Consider the following 19258-nt stretch of genomic DNA (forward strand, 5'->3'; position numbering starts at 1 on the left):
GGGGGGGGGGATTGGGGGGTGATTAGAGGGTGGGGGGGGTGGAAAGTGAGGGGTGTTTGGGAGTGAAGAAGCCTAATTAAAACCATATCTCTAATGAGATGGTGCCTTGACTTACAAAGCAGTAACGGAAGGTTAATAACAGACCAGCAGCAGCACCATCTTTTCTGAGAAAAGCCGCTCCGCGCACTGGAAATTTAAATTAAACGAACGTTTAAAACCCGATTGCGCGAGCTCCCCGCCCACGGCAGCACCAGCGTCATGGCGTCACAGACAGGCACGCAGGGATCCCGCCCTCGCCATCTTTGTGACTGGCAGAACAACAGCACCTTCCATCTTTGTCGCAGGCACTATGCCCGCGCCAGTCTGAAAGATGGTGGTGTGTGGTCAGCAGTGACGTGCACGCAGTTACGTCAGTCGCTGAGTGCGGGGGGCTCTGAGAGATCCGGGCCTAGTTGTCACTGAAGCTTGGGAGCAGCGTGGAGTCTGCCTGCCTGCCTGCCTGTACCCCCTCTTTCCGTGGTACAGCGATAGCTGAGACTGTAAACTGCTATAAATCCTGAGGGTAAATACTCAGGGAGGAAAAGCTGAGGGAGAGGATAGTGGGGACAATATTGAGGCAGTTGAAGCGTAAATAGTGAGGGGTTAAATTCAGGGAGTAGTATTGGAGGTTAATTTTGAGGGGCACTGGTAAATATTGGGGAGCGCAATATTGTGAGTAGATTTTGAGGGAAAACACTGGAGGGGTGTAAATTCTGAGGGACAATTGATATATTTGAGGGTTGATGACTCAGGGAGTAAAATACAGATGTTAAAGGGCAAGGAGTAATTGTTGAGAGAGTGGGGTAACACTCGAGAATTCATAGAGACTGTTAAATGTAGGGAAAGCTAGGGAAGAAAATTGAGTTACTGTGCAAGTATAAGGTTTAGGATGGCAGTACATGTAGTGTGACAAACTGAGCTGATAAATTAATCCATCAATTAATAGGCTAAAAGGCAAGGCAAAGCAGTGGAGATCAGGGTTGGAGGCAGACAGCACCAGGATAATTCTGATAGAACACAAATAATTGTTCATGGGTTGAAGTCGAGATGCCTTGGCCTTTCTCTGAATCGATTAAGAAACGGGCATGCAGGTACCTGCTGCACCGGTATTTGGACCACTTCCTGGAGGAGAAGTTGAGTCTGGAGCAGCTGAGTGTGGATCTCTACCAGGGAACAGGCTCCCTTGCACAGGTTCCACTGGACAAATCGGTAAGGGCTGAAGTCACCTAGTATGCAGAGTCAAAAATAAAAAGAACAGAGCAGCAGCAAAGCTTGCTTTAGTATAAGTTAACCAGGTGGAGACCTGGAGTAAGCTGTAGAATGTTGGTACAGTTCTCTACATGGATGAGTAAGCATCTTACACAGAAACTGTGCAGATGTTCATGATGTGTAGTGGTGATTGTTGAATGAAAGTACTTGCATTTACATACTGCTTTCATGACCTTGGAATGTTCTAAAGTGCTTTACAGGTGCTGGGAGACTTTTGGAAATGTAGTCACTGTAATAAAGTAGGAACTGCAGCAGACAATTAATACACATCAAATTGCCATAAACAGCTATTAAATAAATCTCTGGTTGATCTGTTTTGTTGACATTGGTTGATAAACATCGGCTTGGACTCTGGAAGATAACTCTCCTGCAAATAGCAGCCATGGGATCTTGAATACCTACTGGTAAGGATAGACAGGGTTTCCGATTAGCATCTCCTCAGAAAGACAGCACTGGAATCATATGCTTAAGTCTCTGATGAAGAACTTGAACCCATGACCTGAAGGGAGGGACGGGTGATAGTATTGTATCAGTGCGGGAGACTTGTAAAGTTGCCAAAAAAGTTGTAAGCCCAAGGATTGAGAGGATTTTAGAATTAAACAATTGATCAAGGAAATAAGAATAGGATGTGAACGTGAAAAAGCAAGCAACATGAAAATAAATTTTACAAGCTTTTGTCAAAATGATTAGCAGAGACAAATGTAGATTGATTTCAGAGACAGGAGAATTTATAACAGTAAATAGAGAAGTGGCAGAGAAGCTAAATAAGTACCCTGTGTCTGTCTTCATGGAGAAAGACACAAGAAGTCTCCCTGAAATAATTAAGATCCAAAGGTCTAGTGAAAATGCCGAACAGAAAGAAATTATAATTGGTTGGCAGGTATTATTGGAGGAAGTAATGGGACTGAAAGTTGACAAATCTCTGGGACCCAATTACCTTCCCCCTGAAGTGTTGAAAAAGGTGGTTACAGAGGTAGTGGGTATGCCGGTGATCATCTTTCAAAATACAATTGATTCTGCAACGGGCCTATGTATTGGAAGGTTACAAATGTAATCTCACTTTTAAAGAAAGAAGGGAGAGAGATTCAGTGAACTACAGGCCTGTTAGCCTAACGTCAATAGTAGGGAAAATGCAATTTCTGACTGTTTAGAAAAGCATTGTCTAATTGGGTAGAGCCAGCATGGATTTATGAATTTGAAATCGTTTGACAAACCTGTTTTTATTTGAGGATGTTAATCACAGTTGATAAGGGAGATTCTGTGGTTGTTGTATTTGGATTTTCAAGAGGCTTATGGCAAAGTCACATGTGTGAGGTTAGTAAATAAAACTAAAGTGCATGGCATTGGGATAATGTACCAGCATAGATTGAGGATAGGTCAACATGCAGAAAGCAGAGTGTAGGAATATGTAGGCGGAATAGGAACAATATGGATTAGAATGTTGGTGGAATGATAAGTAAGTTTGAGGATGACATAGAGTGGCTGATTATTACTAGTGAGGAAGAAGGTTGTAGCTTACATGAAAGTATAGGTGGTTTAGTCAGATGGGCAGGTCAGTTATAGATGGAATTTAACCCTGAAAAGAATAAGATCATGCACTTTGGAAGAAGGAACAAGCCAAGGAAGTACTCAATGAAAGGCAGGATAAGACCGTAAGAAGTAGGAACAGGAGGAGGCTATTTGGCCCTTTGAGCCTGACTGATCAAGAATCTATCTTTCTCAGCTTTAAATATACACAAGGATTCTGCCCCCAAAACTCCCTGTGGCAAAGAATTCTAAAGACTCTCTATACTCGGAGAAGAAATTCCTCCTCATGTCAGTCTTAAATGGCACCGCTTTATTCTGAGAATGTGCGCTTTGGTCCTAAACTCTCCCATGAGGGGAAACATCCTGTTAGCATTTATGTTTCAACGAAATCGTCCTTTGTCGTTCCAAGCTCCAGTGAGTAGAGCCCCAACCTGTTTAGCCCTTATTCGTAAGACAATCCCTCCGTACCACGTATCATCGTAGTGAACCTTCTCTGTCCTGTATCCAATAAAATGATATCTTTCTTTAAATATGGAGACAAAAACTGCTCACAGTTGTCCAGATGTGGCCTTACCAGCACCTTGTAGAGTTGTAGTAAGACTTCCCTACTCTTCAACTCAAACTCCCTTGAAATAAGGGTCAACATTCTATACCCTGAAAAGGAGTACTGAAACCTTTTACCCAGGTACCCTTGTGTGACAGACAAGAGACAGACAACCAACTCAGAATTTAATTAAACAAACCCTTCTTTATTTAACTCTTTAAATACTTAACTGCGTAATATAAAACATACATTCATTACAACATTTCATTCTCCCTTTATCTAACTTAACTTCAGCTTTAACTCACTTCATTTAACTTCACTTTACCTTAGCTTTACTTAATCCACATTTAACCCCAACTCTCTCTTTAACTCTGTAAGTTTGGCTTGAATCAAATACTAACCCGATTCAAGTGAAGTGGCCAAATTTGTTCTCTGTATAGTCTCACTTCATGGTTCTTTTGTCTTCTTTGAAAGTAACTTCAGTGGCACATGTTTTTGCAATGCGGTCTGGAGGCGGCTTCTCCTCTGAGAAAAACTTCTTTTTTCTGTTGACTTATCTGAAAACGTGCTTTGTTCCAGAAACATCTCTGGCAGTCAGCCAAAGAATTGATCAATGCCTGATCATGTCGTTCAATCCCAACCAATGGAGTTTACTGGTAAACAAGTCCAAAATGTTTACAGCAAGTTGTAAACAGCAATATTCCATACTCCATATAATGTAGTAGTGGTGCCAGTATGTCTAGAGACCACCATGACACTTACTGTATTTGATCAACACAGGAAACTCGAGGTCACAGCAGTTTTAACTGAGGTCAGAGTTTAGATTAGCTTGTCTAAAATTCCCAGCTTGCTTGATTTGTAGCTCTTAAACAGACTCCTAGCGATTTCTGCTGCTGGCCACCTGATCACAGTCCCGTACCTGCCGCACCTATGTGCTTGCTTTCTGTGTTTCATGTACAAGCATCCCCAAGTCCTTTTGTCTTGCAGCTTCCTGCAGTTTTCTTCATTTAAATATTCTGTTCTTTTGTGCTCCTTCCAAAATAAGCAACTTTGCATTTTCCCACATTATACTCCATTTGCCAACTTTTTGCTCACTTAACCTATCAATATCTCTCTGTGAACTGTTTGTATCCCCTTCGCAACTTGCCTTTCCACCTATTTTTGTGTCATGTGCAAATTGGCTTCACTGTATTCATTTCATTCCACAAAGTCATTAATATATGTAGTATTCAGTTGTAGTCCCAGCACTGATCCCTGTGAAACCCCATGGGTCATCAACCTGAAAAAGAACTCCTGATCCCCATGCGCTGTTTAGAACATAAGAACATAAGAACTAGGAGCAGCAGTAGGCTGTCCGGCCCTTCGAGCCTGCTCTGCCATTCAATAAGATCATGGCTGATCTTTTCGTGGACTCAGATCCACTTACCCGCGTTCTCACTGTATCCCTTAATTCCTTTATTGTTCAAAAAAATATCTACCTTATCTTTAAAAACATTTACTGAAGTAGCGTTAACTACTTCACTGGGCAAGGAATTCCATGTTTCCTGCCCATTAGTCGATTCAGTCTCCATGCCAACATACCATTTCCAACACTGTGGGCTCTTAATACTTGACATTTTTGTCAAACGCCTTCTGGAAGTCCAAACACAACATATCTACTGGTTCCCCTCTATCCACCCTGGTTGAGACTTCCTCAAAACACTCCAATAAATTAGTAAGATATGTGATTTCCCTTTCATGAGGCCATGCTGATTCTGATTGATTGGATTAACATTTTTGGTAGATGTACAGTTGTGTAGGCTAATCAGCCAATAATTATCTGCTTTTTGCCTCCACCTTTTCTGAATATGGGTGTCACGTTAGTAGTTTTCCAATTGTCTGCTCCTTGTCCAGAATCCAAGCATTTTTGGAAAATTATCAACAATGCATCCACTGTCTCTGTAGCTACCTCTTTTAGGATCATAGCAAGTCATTGGAGCCAGGAGATTTATCTGCCTTTAGCCCCATTAGTTTGTCTAATACTACTTTCGGGATGGTCATGGTACTCCATTTCACCTTTATTCTTGAGTGTTAATAGGATGTTCGTAGCTCTGGTTGTTTTCTTTCGATCAGGGAAGGTTGAGGGGAGACCTGATTGAGATGTATAAGGGCACGGATGGGGTGAATAGAAAGCAGCGGTTCCCTTTAGTCAAACGGTCAATAGTTAGAGGGCATAATTTTAAGGAGAAAGGCAGGAGGTTCAGAGGAAAAAAAGACTTTTTCACCCAGAAAGTGGGGAATCTGGAATGCCCTGCCTGGAAGGGAGATTGAGGTCGGAAACCTCGCAACCTTTAAAAACTACATGGGTGAGCAGTTGAAATGTCATAACGTTCAAGGCTGTAGGCCAAGTATTGGAAAGTGGGAATAGCACAGATAGGTTTTTGTTTTGATTTATTACTGGCATATGTACTGAGATACCATGAAAAGTGTTGTCTTAGATGCTTTACTGGCAGATTGTACTATACAGGTACGTCGAGATATCAGAACAGAGCGCAGGTTACAATGTTACAGCTGCCAAGAAGGTGTAGAGAGAGATTAATAGTAACATTAAAGAGGTCCATTTAAAAGTCTGCTAACAGTGAGGAAGAAGCTGTTCTTGAATCTGTTCGTATGCGTATACAAACCTTTATATATTCTGCCTGACGGAAGAGGGTGGAAGGGAGTATAACCGGGGTGGGAGGGGGTCTTTGATTATATTGGTTGCTTTCCCGATGCAGTGGGAAGCATAGCTGGAGTCAACGAATGGGAGGCTGGTTTGTGTGATGGACTGGGCTGTGTTCACAACTCTCTGTAGTTTGTTTTGGTCTTGGGAAGAGTAGTTGCCATACTCTCCTTGACACTCTCTATGAATAAATGATTCATTCTCAGAGTGTTTAAGTGGTGAGAGATTGGGAAGTGTTGTGCCAAAGATCTAGGTGTCCTTGTTCATTATTCACTTAAAGCTAGCACATAGTTGCAGCAAGCAAGTCAGTTAGCTTTTATTGCATGAAGACTTGAATATAGGAGAAGAGAAGACTTGCTTCACTTGTATTGAACACTCGTGAGACATCACCTGGAATAATGTGGGCAGTTGTGGTTCCCTATCCTATGGACAGATATACATGCTGTAGCAGAATGCAGTTATGGTTCACCAAATTAATATCTATGAGGAGACTGGGCCCGTATGCTCTGGAGTTTAGAGGAGTAAGAGGCAATCTCCTAGAACGTTATAAAATTCATAGAGACGCAGTGGATGCTGTAAGGAACTTTCCCCTGGCTGTGGGGTCTAGAACCAGGGAACACATTCTCAGAAAAAGAGTCAAGTTATTTAGGACTGAGATAAGGAGGAATTTCTTCATTCTGAGGGTGGTGAATCTTTGATATTCTCTACCCTACAGGGCTGTGGAAGCTCAATCATTCAGCTGGCTCAAGACTGAAATCAATAAATTTATAGTCATAAGTGACATCAAGGATTACTAAGAATGAGATTGTGGAGTACTTGCAAATGCATGGTAAAATAGGGCTGAATCAGCACAGCTTTGTCCAGGGAGGTTATGCCTGACAAATCTGTTAGAATTCTTTGAGAAGACAATGAATAAATTAGACAAAGGAGAAACAAAAACAGAAATTGCTGGAAAATCTCAGCAGATCTGGCAACTTCTGTGGAGAGGAAGCAGGTAACATTTCAGGTTCAGTGACCCTTCTTCAGAACTCATTGTAGTTAGGAAAAGGTTGGTGTGCATGCGAAAGACGGGGTGAGGTAAAGGAGTAAATAATAGCTGGAGATGGAGCCCAGAGAAAGCCCAAAACAATTGAGCAGACAAAGGAATGGGTAAAGGTCATGCACTTTGATAGAAAATAGTCTACACCTCTATTCTCCCTAAACAGGGAAAGGCTTTGGAAATCTGAAGCACAGAGCAACTTAGAAGTCCTAGTTCAGGATTTTCTTCAGGTTAACATGCAGGTTCAATTGGTAGTTAAGAAGGCAAATGCAATGTTAGCATTCATTTCAAGAGGTCTAGAAAACAAGAGTAGAGGTGTGCTGTGAGGTTGTATAAGGCTCTGGTCAGAAGATATTTGGAATAATGTGAACAGTTTTGGGCCCTGTATCTAAGGAAGGATGTGCTGGTGTTGGAGGGGTTCTAGAGGAAGTTTATAAAAATATCCCTGGGAACGAAAGGTTTGTCATAGGTGTGTTTGTAGACTCTAGATCTGTGCTCGCTTGGGGTTTAGAATGATGCGGGGAGATCTGATTGAAACTTTCAGACTTTTGAGAGGACTGGATAAAGTGGATATGGAAACGATGTTTCCACTGGTAGGAGAGACTAGGACCTGAGCGCGCATTCTCAAAGTGAAGGGACATCCCTTTAGAACTGAAATGAGGAGGAATTTCTTCAGTAAGAAGGTAGTTATTTTGTGGAACTCACTGCTGCAGAAGGCTGTGGAGGCCATGTTATTTAGTGTCTTTAAGACGGAGACAGTAGGCTCTTGACTACTAAGGGGATCGAAGGTTATGGGAGAAGGCAGAAAAGTAGGGTTGAGAACAATATCAGCCATAATCGAATAGTGGAGCAGGCTAGATGGGCCAAATGGCCTAATTCTGCTCCTCTATCTTATGGTCTTATGTAGTGATGGCCTGGGAAAATGTTATTGAGGTAAATGATCTATCATGATCTAGAATGGTAGAGTAGGCTCAAAAGGCTGAATGACCTACTCCTATTTACATTTTCCTACCTCCTGAGTCATGACTTGATTAGAATAGCCGAATTTCTGATCTAATCTTCAACTTACAACTATTGGAAAGTGGCAATGACGTACAGGATATGTAATTGCAATTGGAATTACGTACAGCATTATTGAACAGATTTTCAGTCTTTGCTTAATCCATTATTTTCATTTTCTATCAACACATTTCTTTTTGTTCACAACCCCATGGATTAGTCCAGATCTGCGCACACTTCTATCCCTTGCTCCTGTAGATTCCTGTCACCCAGTGAATTTATTTCTGGGGTTTCTGTGTCCTTTCACTAACTTGCCTCAGCTGCTTTGAGGAACTTTTAGCAGCTAGACATGCCATCCTGCCTGTTAGCATGCTGCTTTCTGTTCGTTCTTTTACACCCCCAAATGAGTCTGACTATTCAATCATCTGTTACCTCTTGCCACAATCTTCCAACAGTACTTTTGGCTTTCTACGTTACTTCCACCCACTTGTTGAAAACTCCAAAAACACCCTTGATTTTGTTGTCATCCCCCATGTCATCTTCCTTTCCTCTGCTGCACCTCAGTGACTGACTCTGCACTTTGTAAACTGTTGGTTAAATTCCACCAAATTTGAACTTCTCTCTGTAGCATATCTGACCTGCCCAGATGTACTGTGTGGTGACCGAGAGTAGTGGTCCTGGCTGATTTTCCTGTCTCTAAACCAGATGAATATAAGACCATCTTAGTCTACCTACAGGGATTTCATTATCAAGGGGGTGGACTTGCTACCACCTGAGAAGTGGAACATGTACCTTAGATGTGTTTAAGGGGAAGCTAGATAACCTTTAGGTGGGAGAAAAGAAGAGAATGATATACTGATGCAGTCAGATCATGAGGGGTTAGGTGAGGTTTCTGTGAGATGTAAACACAGGTAGACCTGTTGGGCTTAGTAATCTGTTTCTGTGTTGTATGTGCTATTATTCCATGACCCAGAGGTGTTGTAACACTCTCACCTGTGTTTTGTTTTCTGCTTTCCAATCTAATCCGCAATAAACTGATGCTTGTGTATCTTGGGCAAATCTGCCAATAATGACTTGCTCATACAGAGCCGAGTATTCCTGGAAAAACAGAGATGTGCTGTCAGTGTTTTCATCTTAAACAGGTCAGGACATACACAAGAATACAAAATTTCACATCTCAGCTCTGAGTGGTCAAGGCATTCCATGGAGACGATATCACGGAGCTATTGTCCCCAATGCTTTTGTTTCAGTCTAAAAAGGTGCAATTGCTCAACAAATTCTTTTTGCTTGCAAGGTCAGGTCGTTGTGAATGAATATATGTAGCTTTGTAAGTAGGCTCTGTTAGTTCAACCTATTGCCCTCACATAATGTAATATACAGCTCAGTGTAGAAGATGTGTCATGTAACATTAAGCTCACACCGTCACCTATAGTCATAATGTCTTTGAAGTTCTGAAATCACTGTTTCAGCATAATATGATGCAGAAAGTTCACAGTTTTTTGAATAAGAGGTAAGTATGCTTCACTAGTGTCATTGGAAGTTGTAAATTGTGATGTACAGTTGTTCATAGGATAGTCTAAACAAAATGTATAAATTATTTTCAAAATATTTCCAAGCTGTTTGTCTGTACTGTCCAGAACAATGTTACAGCTCATATCTTGTTTATATTTCAAGTCCTTGAACGAAATCTTGGATTCACTTGATGCGCCTTTGGAAATAGTTGAAGGATTTATCCAAAACATTTCTGTTTCAATACCATGGGCATCACTTCTGCAGGAAAACTGTGCAGTGGGGGTACAGGGATTGGAGATGGTCTTTCGACCCAGGCCTCGGATAGGTAAGTGTAATTTTCACAATGGTGAGTTAGTACAATAGGACAAGGAGGAATCTGAACAACGGCTCGAATTTTGTGCTATTCACGTTGATCGTTGTTAATTTATGCATTAATTTACCTGCTTCGGTTCTGTAAAATTCAATTGATTTCTGTAAAATCAATTGCCTAGCAAAATCTGTTGGATTCAGTTTTAACATTTTCAATTGATGAACAACAATCTATAACAGTTTGCATTTTTGTTGCACCTTTACCATTGTAAAAGTCTCAAAATCTATCACGGGAGGATAATCAGAAATTGGTACTGTGCTGCAATTTTTTTTATGAATGGCATGTGGTTGCTGCCAGCATTTATTGCCCATTGCTAATAGTCCTGCAGTGGTTGGTGGTGAGCTGTGTTCTTGAACCTTGCAGCCCAGGATGTGTAGGTATACTCCAGTGCTATTAGGGAGAAGGTTCCAGGATTTTGACCTAGTGGCAGTGAAGGAATGTGTTATATGTTTCCAAGTCGAGGTGGTGTGTAACTTGGAGGGGGACCGGAAAATGGTGACACTTGCGCACACGCTGCCTTTGTTGTAGTAGGTGTTAGGGCTCACAGCTTTAGAAGATACTGTTGAAGAAGTCTGTTTGAGTTCTTGTAGTGCATCTTGTAGATGGTACACATACAAGCTAGGCATTTAAGAGTCAATCACTATAATTCTGGAGTCTCGTAGGCCAGGAATCAACAATGATCACCAATCAATTAGCTTGTCATTCCAGATTTATGAGTTTAATTTAAACTTCACTCTGCCGTGATAAGATTCAAACTCGTGTCCCTGATCTTAAGCCTTGGCCTCTAAGGTTTTGGAGTAGATTTGTAGCTTGGGTTGTGGGTGTTGTGGTTGGTTGGCTCGCCGAGCTGGTTTGTCGTTCCGCAGACGTTTCATTATCCTGCTGGGTAACATCATCAGCGCAGCCTCCGATGAAGCGCCGTTGTGTTTTCCCACCTGGTTTTTAAACTCTGGAGTCCGTTGAGCTGGATTACCTCATTTCCGGTTTTCCTCCGTAGCGGAGTGTATATGGGGTCGAGTTCTGTGTGTTTGTTGATGGCTTTCTTCGTGGAGTACCAGGCTTCTAAGAATTCCTGTGCCTGTCTCTGCTTTGCTTGTCCCAGGATCTTGGTGTTGTCCCAATTGAACTGGTGGTTCTCCTTGTCCATGTGGATGGCGATGAGCTACAAAAAGACACGACCAGTACTCACTCATCTCCATCCACATGGACAAGGAGAACCACCAGTTCAATTGGGACAACACCAAGATCCTGGGACAAGCAAAGCAGAGACAGGCACAGGAATTCTTAGAAGCCTGGTACTCCACGAAGAAAGCCATCAACAAACACACAGAACTCGACCCCATATACACTCCGCTACGGAGGAAAACCGGAAGTGAGGTAATCCAGCTCAACGGACTCCAGAGTTTAAAAACAAGGTGGGAAAACACAACGGCGCTTCATCGGAGGCTGCGCTGATGATGTTACCCAGCAGGATAATGAAACGTCTACGAAACGACAAACCAGCTCTGCGAGCCAACCAACCACAACATTAAGCCTTGGCCTCTACACTACCAGTCAAGTGACAGTACCACTCTGCCATCACTTCTCCCGATGGAGGTATTTGTACAGGTGATCAAAAGCTCAATGAAAGAACAACACTTTGAGCTACATCTTAAGAGAGAGGTGAAGAGGTTTAGAGAGGAAGTTCCAAAGGGGCTTGGGACTGACGGACTTGGGCAGATGAAGGATCTAGTTTCCACGTCCTTCATTTATTTTTGCTTTGAATGATAAACTTTAGAGATATCGCTGAAGTGTTAACACATAGCTGTCCTCTGGTGATGCAGTAGATGATACCCTGAAACGACTGAGATTTAATTTTGAACTTGGATATGCATTTGATTTGCTTCAAATAGGGCTATGGACTAAGAGCTGGAAAATGATTCAGGTTAGATACCTCTTTCTCAGCTCGCACACACAAGATGAGCTGATGAACTTTCTTCTCTGCCTCAAATGTTTATCATTCAGTCATCTTGGACTCTGGAATTCCCTCCCTAGGTTCTCTCCAGTTAGTTTAATACATCTCTAGAAACCCACTTCTTAACCTTCTTAATGCTGCTTCCTTTGACTGTGAGTCCATTTTGCATCTGCTTCTGTCTTAGTCAAGCAATGTGGGATTGCTTGTTCTGGTTTGAAAGCACATTGTAAATTGAACTGGTTGTTTAGAGACCTCATAATGCAATACCTGATGAAATTTACATGCCAGTTTTAATTATATTTACCCGAATATTGAAAGAGCAGTCAGATTTAGCATTTTTCAGCAATGACTGTCCCTCAGTAGAAGATGATTTCTGCTCAGGTTAGATACCATTTGTAGCTTTTTCATCACTAGTAACTGGAAGTGAAAAGATAGGCTAATGTTCTGGGTTGAAATCCTGCATTAGAGAAGCGCTGGTGGCTTTTCTTAAAATAACGATGTTGATGGTACTTATTGTCTGTCCCTGTTTGTCCTGAAAATTTGGTGGAGTTGATTGGCCTATATCTTGAGCTGCTGGGTTTGAAACAAACTGAGTCCCTTACTTGGCAACTGAAGAGAGCAGTTAACAGTCGACCAAGTTGCTGTGGGACTGAAATCACATGTAGACCCAGGCTGGGTAAGGACAGTAGGTTTCCTTCCTTTAAGTGCTTTAGTGGGGTGCTGTGTGTTTTCAGCACTTGTTACAGTATCTTATTACCGCGCTGTTATGTTGTTTTGAGAATTTGAGATGCAGTTGTTTTGTGGCAGTGTCTGGCACGGAGCCAATGTACTGGTCCAGCTTTATGACGGATAGTATGCAGCTGGCCAAAGAGTGCCTGAGTCAGAGGTTGACGGATGATCAAGCTGACGGACTACAGCCATTTGAGGGGCTTGAGAAGTTTGCAGAAACCATCGAAACAGGTCAGTAATAATGTTTAATTTGGGAATTCCTGCCTCATAAGAGAACTTGTATTTGTGCAGCCTGGTGTGGTTCTGAAAAGACCTGGAGATTAATGTTTGATTCCCAGTTTGCACTGAATTGCTGATGCTCAGCTGGTGTTTCATTATGGCAACAATGTCAACCTCAGCTGCTTGCAGGAGAGAGGCAAATAAACATAGCTAGGGTTCACTTTCCTGACCAATGAGACCAACTGAACATGTGTTGATGCTATCCAGCATGACAGTGTTACATCCTGAGGACAAAAGGCCTGCTGCAGCTCAATTGTGGAGACTAACCATCTGAGTAAATTGTCCGAGAGTCTGTCTCTCTAGCTGTTAAAGTCTAATCGTATAGGAGTGGGATAATAGTGTCAACAATTAATTAATTGTAACACCTTTCCCTTGATTTGATCATTGTATTAACAATATCTTTGTCCATCTCCACTCACTAAATGTTCTTCTTCTGAAGTACACTGACTCCTTCAGTGATATACTCTGACAGGATCCATCCAGGCATTTTTCACCTGACCGCCTCAATCTTGAGAGGTGGCATCACAGCCGAAGACCAGCTGCTTGAGCTCTGACATCCACACGAGGATACCTTCCAGGACAGGTTCCTACATTGTGATTAGGCGTTGGAACGTTGGCTGAGCTCGCAGCTCCCCCATTTTCCTTGCATCCCAGGAGTGTTGAAGCCAATGCTCCTACTCCAGGGTAAACCACTGGCTGCCTTTAAAACATTGATCTATCAGAGCAACTTCTAGACACTCTTTATTTTGCAATGCGATGGGCTTGTCACTGTTGTATGTCCTGAAGCTAATGTACATTCCTTCCTTTCCTTTCAAGTTTTAAGAAGAGTCAAGCTTACGTTTCTAGAAACTGTCCTCAGGATTGAGCATATCCCAGAGAACTCAAAAACTGGGATTGCCCTTGAGATTCGAATACAGAGGTACATGGAGAACTTTTTCTTCTCTTGCAACGGTGCATTTATTAGCCATCTCTGGTTGCTGTGCATTTTCATCACTGTGATTCCTTGTAATTGTTTTTCGTATTGGGTAACTTGCTAAGTCACTGCAAACTGAAAGTTGATGATAAAGGGAAAACATTCTTATCGCGGGGTCAACTCATCTGAATGTAAAGCTGCCTCTCTCTCTTTTTCTGAGTGTCAGTATAACTTCTCATTGTCTCTCCCATCTCTTTCTGACTCTTACAGAATTGAATACCGTGATGAATCTGCAAATGAGAGTCCAGATATTAGCATTCATCATCCCACAGCTTTTGCCCAAAAGAATCTGCAGCTGCGTGGAATCTCATTTTCTTGGCATGAATTCCCTGAAAGTGCGAAAACATCACCCAGAACTTCACCAATGCAGGTAAGTTCAAACTGACAGATTGACACGACATCCTTCAATTCTACATTGTCTATAAAGCAGAAATGCAACCCACGGTGCTTAATTGAAGGTCAAAATTCCAAATCAAAGATTAAAATATTAGGGAGGATGAACAGAAATTCAATTGTACAATTGGAGCTTAAAATGGCCTTTAGAGGAGGAGGGATAGTGGGGTTTGTGGAGGAATTCTGGTGTTTGACTCTTTAATGCTTGTGTATCCCTTTGAACTCTCCATCACCCCCGTCATTGTAGCCCCTATCTCTGGAATTCTTTACTTAACTTCCTCCTTTAAGATGTTCTTTAAAATCCATCAGTTTGACTAAGTATTTAATCGTCCCTGGAAGTATCCCAATTTTACTTAAAGGGCTTCAAAGAGCACAATGATCTTCTACACATTAACAATGCAATTTTCAGTATCAATACCGCCCCCCAACCAAAATCAGGCTTTTTGTTGTGATATTCCAGTACACTGCACCCCCATTTCCTTATACCAATAACCTGATTTTGATTTCTGTTAAATGCTTTCCATTGTAGAATTGTCTATTCAAGCAGCCTCTGCTGTGGTATTCACATGTGAAGATCCATTCTCCTTTAATAACTGCTGACTGTTGTTTTAGCCAATTTGCAAAATAAAACCATTCTCAGTAAGTGGCCTCACAAGTAGATCATCTAAGTGGCATCAAGAGGCAGACTAGCTGCTGGCAGATAGTTGGTTCTCCTCTTCCTTCTGGCCAGTTTCATTTCTGGTTGCTGAGGTGCTGGAAGCTATTTCGGGCATTTCTGCACCTCTCCTTGATATTGGGGAATGTCCATGGCTGGAAATGAATTTGCAGGCTCATTCTTTGAATGTTACACCTTTTGGTGAAGGCAGTAATACAGTGCAAACTGAGGTGCTAGCAGGTTTTCTGGCAATGCTGTGAGCAAACCTCATTATCGTATAATTGGCTGGGTAAAACCCAGCATAGACTGGGTGACCGCTTTGCAGAACATCTACGTTCTGTTCGCAAAAAAGATCCTGAACTACCTGTTGCCTGCCATTTTAACGTACTACCCTGGCTAACGTCTCTGTCTCTGGCATACTACAGTGTTCCAGCGAAGCTCAACGCAAGCTGGAAGAACAACACCTCATTTTCTGCTTGGGGACCCTGCAGCCCTCCGGCCTCAGTATCGAGTCCTTTAATTTTAGGGTCTAAACTCTCCCATGTCTTAGCCCCCTACCCCACACACCAGGCCTTGTCATCATATAGCCTGCCATTACACACTACCTATCGTTAGTCACAACAGTCCCCATTAACAGCTATTCACCCTCACAGCCTGATCGTTACCAACTCCTTTGTCTGTCCAATTGTTCTTCTCTCTCTTTAGGCTCTATCCTATCGTTTACTCCCCAACCCACCCACCTCCCTATTTTCTGCATGTAAACTGACATTTTCCCAGCCACCATCAGTTCTGAGGAAGGGTCACTGGACCCGAAATGTTAACTCTGTTTTTTTCTTCACAGATGCTGCCAGACCTGCTGAGCTTTTCCAGCAACTTTGTTTTTTTTCCTGATTTACAGCATCTGCAGTTCTTTTGGTTTTTAAAACCTGTAGTGATCATTTACGATAAAGCACATCCGAGATATTGTAGAGTTATGTCACACAGCACAGAAAAGGTCCTCCGGCCCATTGAATCTGCATTGACCTATCTACTCTAATTCCATTTTCCAGCACTTGGCCCTTAGCCTTGAATGTTATGACATTTCAAATGTCCATCCACTTACTGTTTTAAAGTTTTGAGGTTTCCTGCAGCAACTACCCTCCCAGCCAGTGCATTTCAGATTCCCACCACCCTCTGGTGGACAAACAATTTCTTCAAATCTCTCTAAACGTCCTGGCCTTCACCTTAAAATTATGCCCCTTATTACTGACCCTTCAATTAATTGGAACAGATTATTTCTACCCACCCTGTCCAAGTCCCTTACACACGACAAGATGTTCCCCCTCAGCCTTTTCTTCTCTGAAGAAAATGACTTGAGTCTATTCATCGTTAAAATGCTCCAACCCAAGCAATATCCTGGTCAATGTCCTCTGGTCATGTCTGGACTAGCAAACCAGAGGTTTTGTGCTGAAATCCCACTGTGGTGGATATTGAAAATAAACTGAACAAAGGAGTTGTCAGACTGTCATAACCCAATTGTTTCAGCAGCCTTGGTGCTTGGGATCCTGCCACACTCACCAGGATCTTGTCTACACTTGGCCCCGTCCCAAAAACTTGTGTTTAAAGTTGGCATTTTAATGCCCTGGCAACTAGGGGAAATTAAGATTGACTGCTCCCAACAGTTGTTGCTTCTGATGACCTGCAAGTGGCTCACCCTTTCTATCCACGCAGTTATGCACTTCCATTATCAGCTTTGCATCAAACTGTCCACAAAGAAATTTATGTACTAGTCAAATTCTTCGAGCTTGTTAAGTAAACAAAGACACCAGCAGAACAGATATAGGCAATTCAGCCCAATGTACATATTCTGTCAGTCAGTTAGATCATGCCTGGCAGTTATTGAGCTGTGACCCACAACCTTCAGCTTTTATAGGGAAGGGGACTGCTTACACCATCAACCTCCGTGAATAAGACGTTATGATTTTGGTCCATAGCAGACAAGATCTGATTTGAAGATTGTGACTTTCTGTACTGAATTCCCATGTCAGAGGATTTAGGTTTTCTACATTTATCCTAGAAAAACCATTAATCATTTTGAAGATCTCAATCAGGTCGTGGAAACACAGAAAATAAGGACAGGAGTAGGCCATTCAGCCCCCTCTGAGCCTGCTCTGTCATTCGACATGATCATGGCTGATCATTTCAACTCAGTACCCTGTTTCTGCTTTTGCCCCATACCCTTTGGTCCCTTTGGCCCTATGAACTATATATCTATCTTCTTCTTGAAAACATTGAATGTTTTGACTTCAAATGCTTTCTGTGGCAGAGAAATCCACCGGGTCACCACTCTGACTGAAGAAATTTCTTCTGATCACACCCCTAAATGGTCTGCCCTATAGCACTAGGCATTGACCCCTGGTTCTGGTCTCCCTGTTTTTCGGGAACATCCTGTTTGTCCCTGTCTAATCCTGCTAGAACTTTATATGTTTCTATGAGACTCCCTTCTCAACTTGTTCTTGTAAACTCATGAATATGATCCTAACATTTTTTTAAAAATTCATTCACGGGATGAGGGCATCACTGGCTAGGCAGCATTTATTGCCTATCCCTAATTGCCCAGAGAGCAGTTAAGAGTCAGCCACATTGCGGTGGGTCTGGAGTCACATTTAGGCTAGACAAGTCAAGGATGGCAGTTTCCTTCCCTAAAGGACATTAGCGAACCGGATGGGTTTTTCTAACAATCGACAATGGATTCACTGTTATCATTAGTCTCTTAATTCCAGATATTTATTGAATTCAGATTCCACCATCTGCCATGGTGGGATTCAAACCCGGGTCCCCAGATAATTATCTGGGTTTCTGAATTAACAGTACAGCAGTAATACCTCTAGGGCATCGTCTCCCCAGCTGTTCCAGTCTGTCTTCATACATCAGTCCTGCCATTCAAGGAATCAGTTTGGTAAACCCTTGCTGCTTTCCCTCCACAGACAGAGCGTCCTTACTCAGACAAGGAGACTAAACTGCACACAATACTCGAGGCGTGGTCTCAGCAATATCCTATATAATTGTAGCAAGAGATCCCTCTCCTGTACTCAAATCCTCTTAATAGAAAGGCCAGCATACCATTTGCCTTCATCGCTGCCTGCTGTGCACCTACATGCTTTCATTCAGCAACAGTGTGTGAGGATACCCAGGTCTCATTGCACTTCCACCTTTCCCAATCTATCCCCATTCAGATAATCCACCTTCCCTCCACCATCTAAACTCAAGGGATGGCATGAATTGCAACCTGACCTCATAATATACTGCATCAAGCCTGATAACTTTCTGATGAATTTGGTGTCCTAATCAAGAGATGAAGAACATTTCAGCAGGAGCGAGACACTCTCTGACATTGCAGCACTCCTCCAGGGTCAGACTAGATGGGGCTCAAACTCCTAGTCTTCTGACTCTGAAGTAAAAGTGTTCATAACTGTCTCAAGCTAATTATTTTTATGTTAAAAATAAAATCATTCTGCTGTATTATTTCACAGGAAATGGAACCAAAGCTCTCTCCAAGTTGGAACCCAAAAATAGTTTCAGAGCCTCACCCCCAATTCACAAGGAAAGCATCTGATGCTGTTCTCTTTGATCCAGTCCAGATTGGGAGTTGTGAAGGGAAAGTGGAACTAAAACTCACATTGAAACAGAATGAAGCACTTCCAATGGCCAAGGTCAGGAACTGATGCCAAGAGTTCTGTGTTTTACATAAATTATCTGCAAATTAATTCAATGCTTTGTTGGAAAGTGCTGACAACTGAGAGGAGAGTGGTTCTCTCAGCACTGGAACCAGCACAGCACTGATGGTGTAACATTGCTTAAAACGCAGTACGTATACCTACAAGCAGAGTATTCTTTCAGTCCCAGCATTATACATTTAGGGCGGCATGTTGGCTCAGTGGTTAGCATTGCCGCCTCACAGCGCCAGGGACCCGGGTTCGATTCCACCCTCGGGTGACTGTCTGTGTGTAGTTTGCACATTCTCCCCGTGTCCGCGTGGGTTTCCTCCAGGTGCTCCGGTTTCCTCCCACAGTCCAAAGATGTGTAGGTTAGGTGGATTGGCCATGCTAAATTGCCATAGTGCTCAGGGATGTTTAGGTTAGGTGGGTTAGACATGGGAAAATGCAGGGGTAGGGGAATGGGTCTGGGTGGGATGCTCTTCGGAGGGGTGGTGTGGACTTGTTGGGCCAAATGGCCTGTTTCCACACTAGGGATTCTATGATTATAGTGCAAAACCATAAAGTCCTGAGGCATAAT

At 42.5% G+C, this 19258-nt stretch overlaps 2 protein-coding genes across 9 annotated transcripts in view; one reads left to right on the forward strand and one right to left on the reverse strand.

The window, feature by feature from the left end:
• LOC109920430 (gsk3b interacting protein) overlaps positions 1-288 on the reverse strand; it is a 9748-nt gene extending 9460 nt beyond the window's left edge. The window contains exon 1 of one of the 2 annotated variants that reach the window (XM_048600061.1): positions 116-288. The gene's annotated coding sequence lies outside the window, so the exon portion shown is untranslated. The remainder of the gene's footprint in view (positions 1-115) is intronic. The other variant, XM_048600062.1, reaches the window with a different exon arrangement.
• A 104-nt stretch (positions 289-392) lies between these two features.
• The window catches only part of LOC109922496 (autophagy-related protein 2 homolog B), a 97678-nt gene continuing 78812 nt past the window's right edge, over positions 393-19258 (forward strand). For 4 of the 7 annotated variants that reach the window (XM_048600052.1, XM_048600056.1, XM_048600060.1 and 1 more), the window contains exons 1-6: positions 394-1248; positions 9793-9955; positions 12762-12914; positions 13779-13881; positions 14146-14305; positions 18496-18675. In XM_048600052.1, coding sequence (XP_048456009.1) covers positions 1087-1248; positions 9793-9955; positions 12762-12914; positions 13779-13881; positions 14146-14305; positions 18496-18675 — 921 coding nt within the window. In that variant the 5' untranslated portion in view covers positions 394-1086. Of the gene's footprint in view, positions 1249-9792; positions 9956-12761; positions 12915-13778; positions 13882-14145; positions 14306-18495; positions 18676-19258 lie in introns of all 7 variants that reach the window. The other 3 variants (XM_048600055.1, XM_048600053.1, XM_048600057.1) reach the window with 1 other exon arrangement.

Source organism: Rhincodon typus, chromosome 8 (genome assembly GCF_021869965.1).
Source record: "Rhincodon typus isolate 14 chromosome 8, sRhiTyp1.1, whole genome shotgun sequence".
Taxonomy (NCBI): domain Eukaryota; kingdom Metazoa; phylum Chordata; class Chondrichthyes; order Orectolobiformes; family Rhincodontidae; genus Rhincodon; species Rhincodon typus.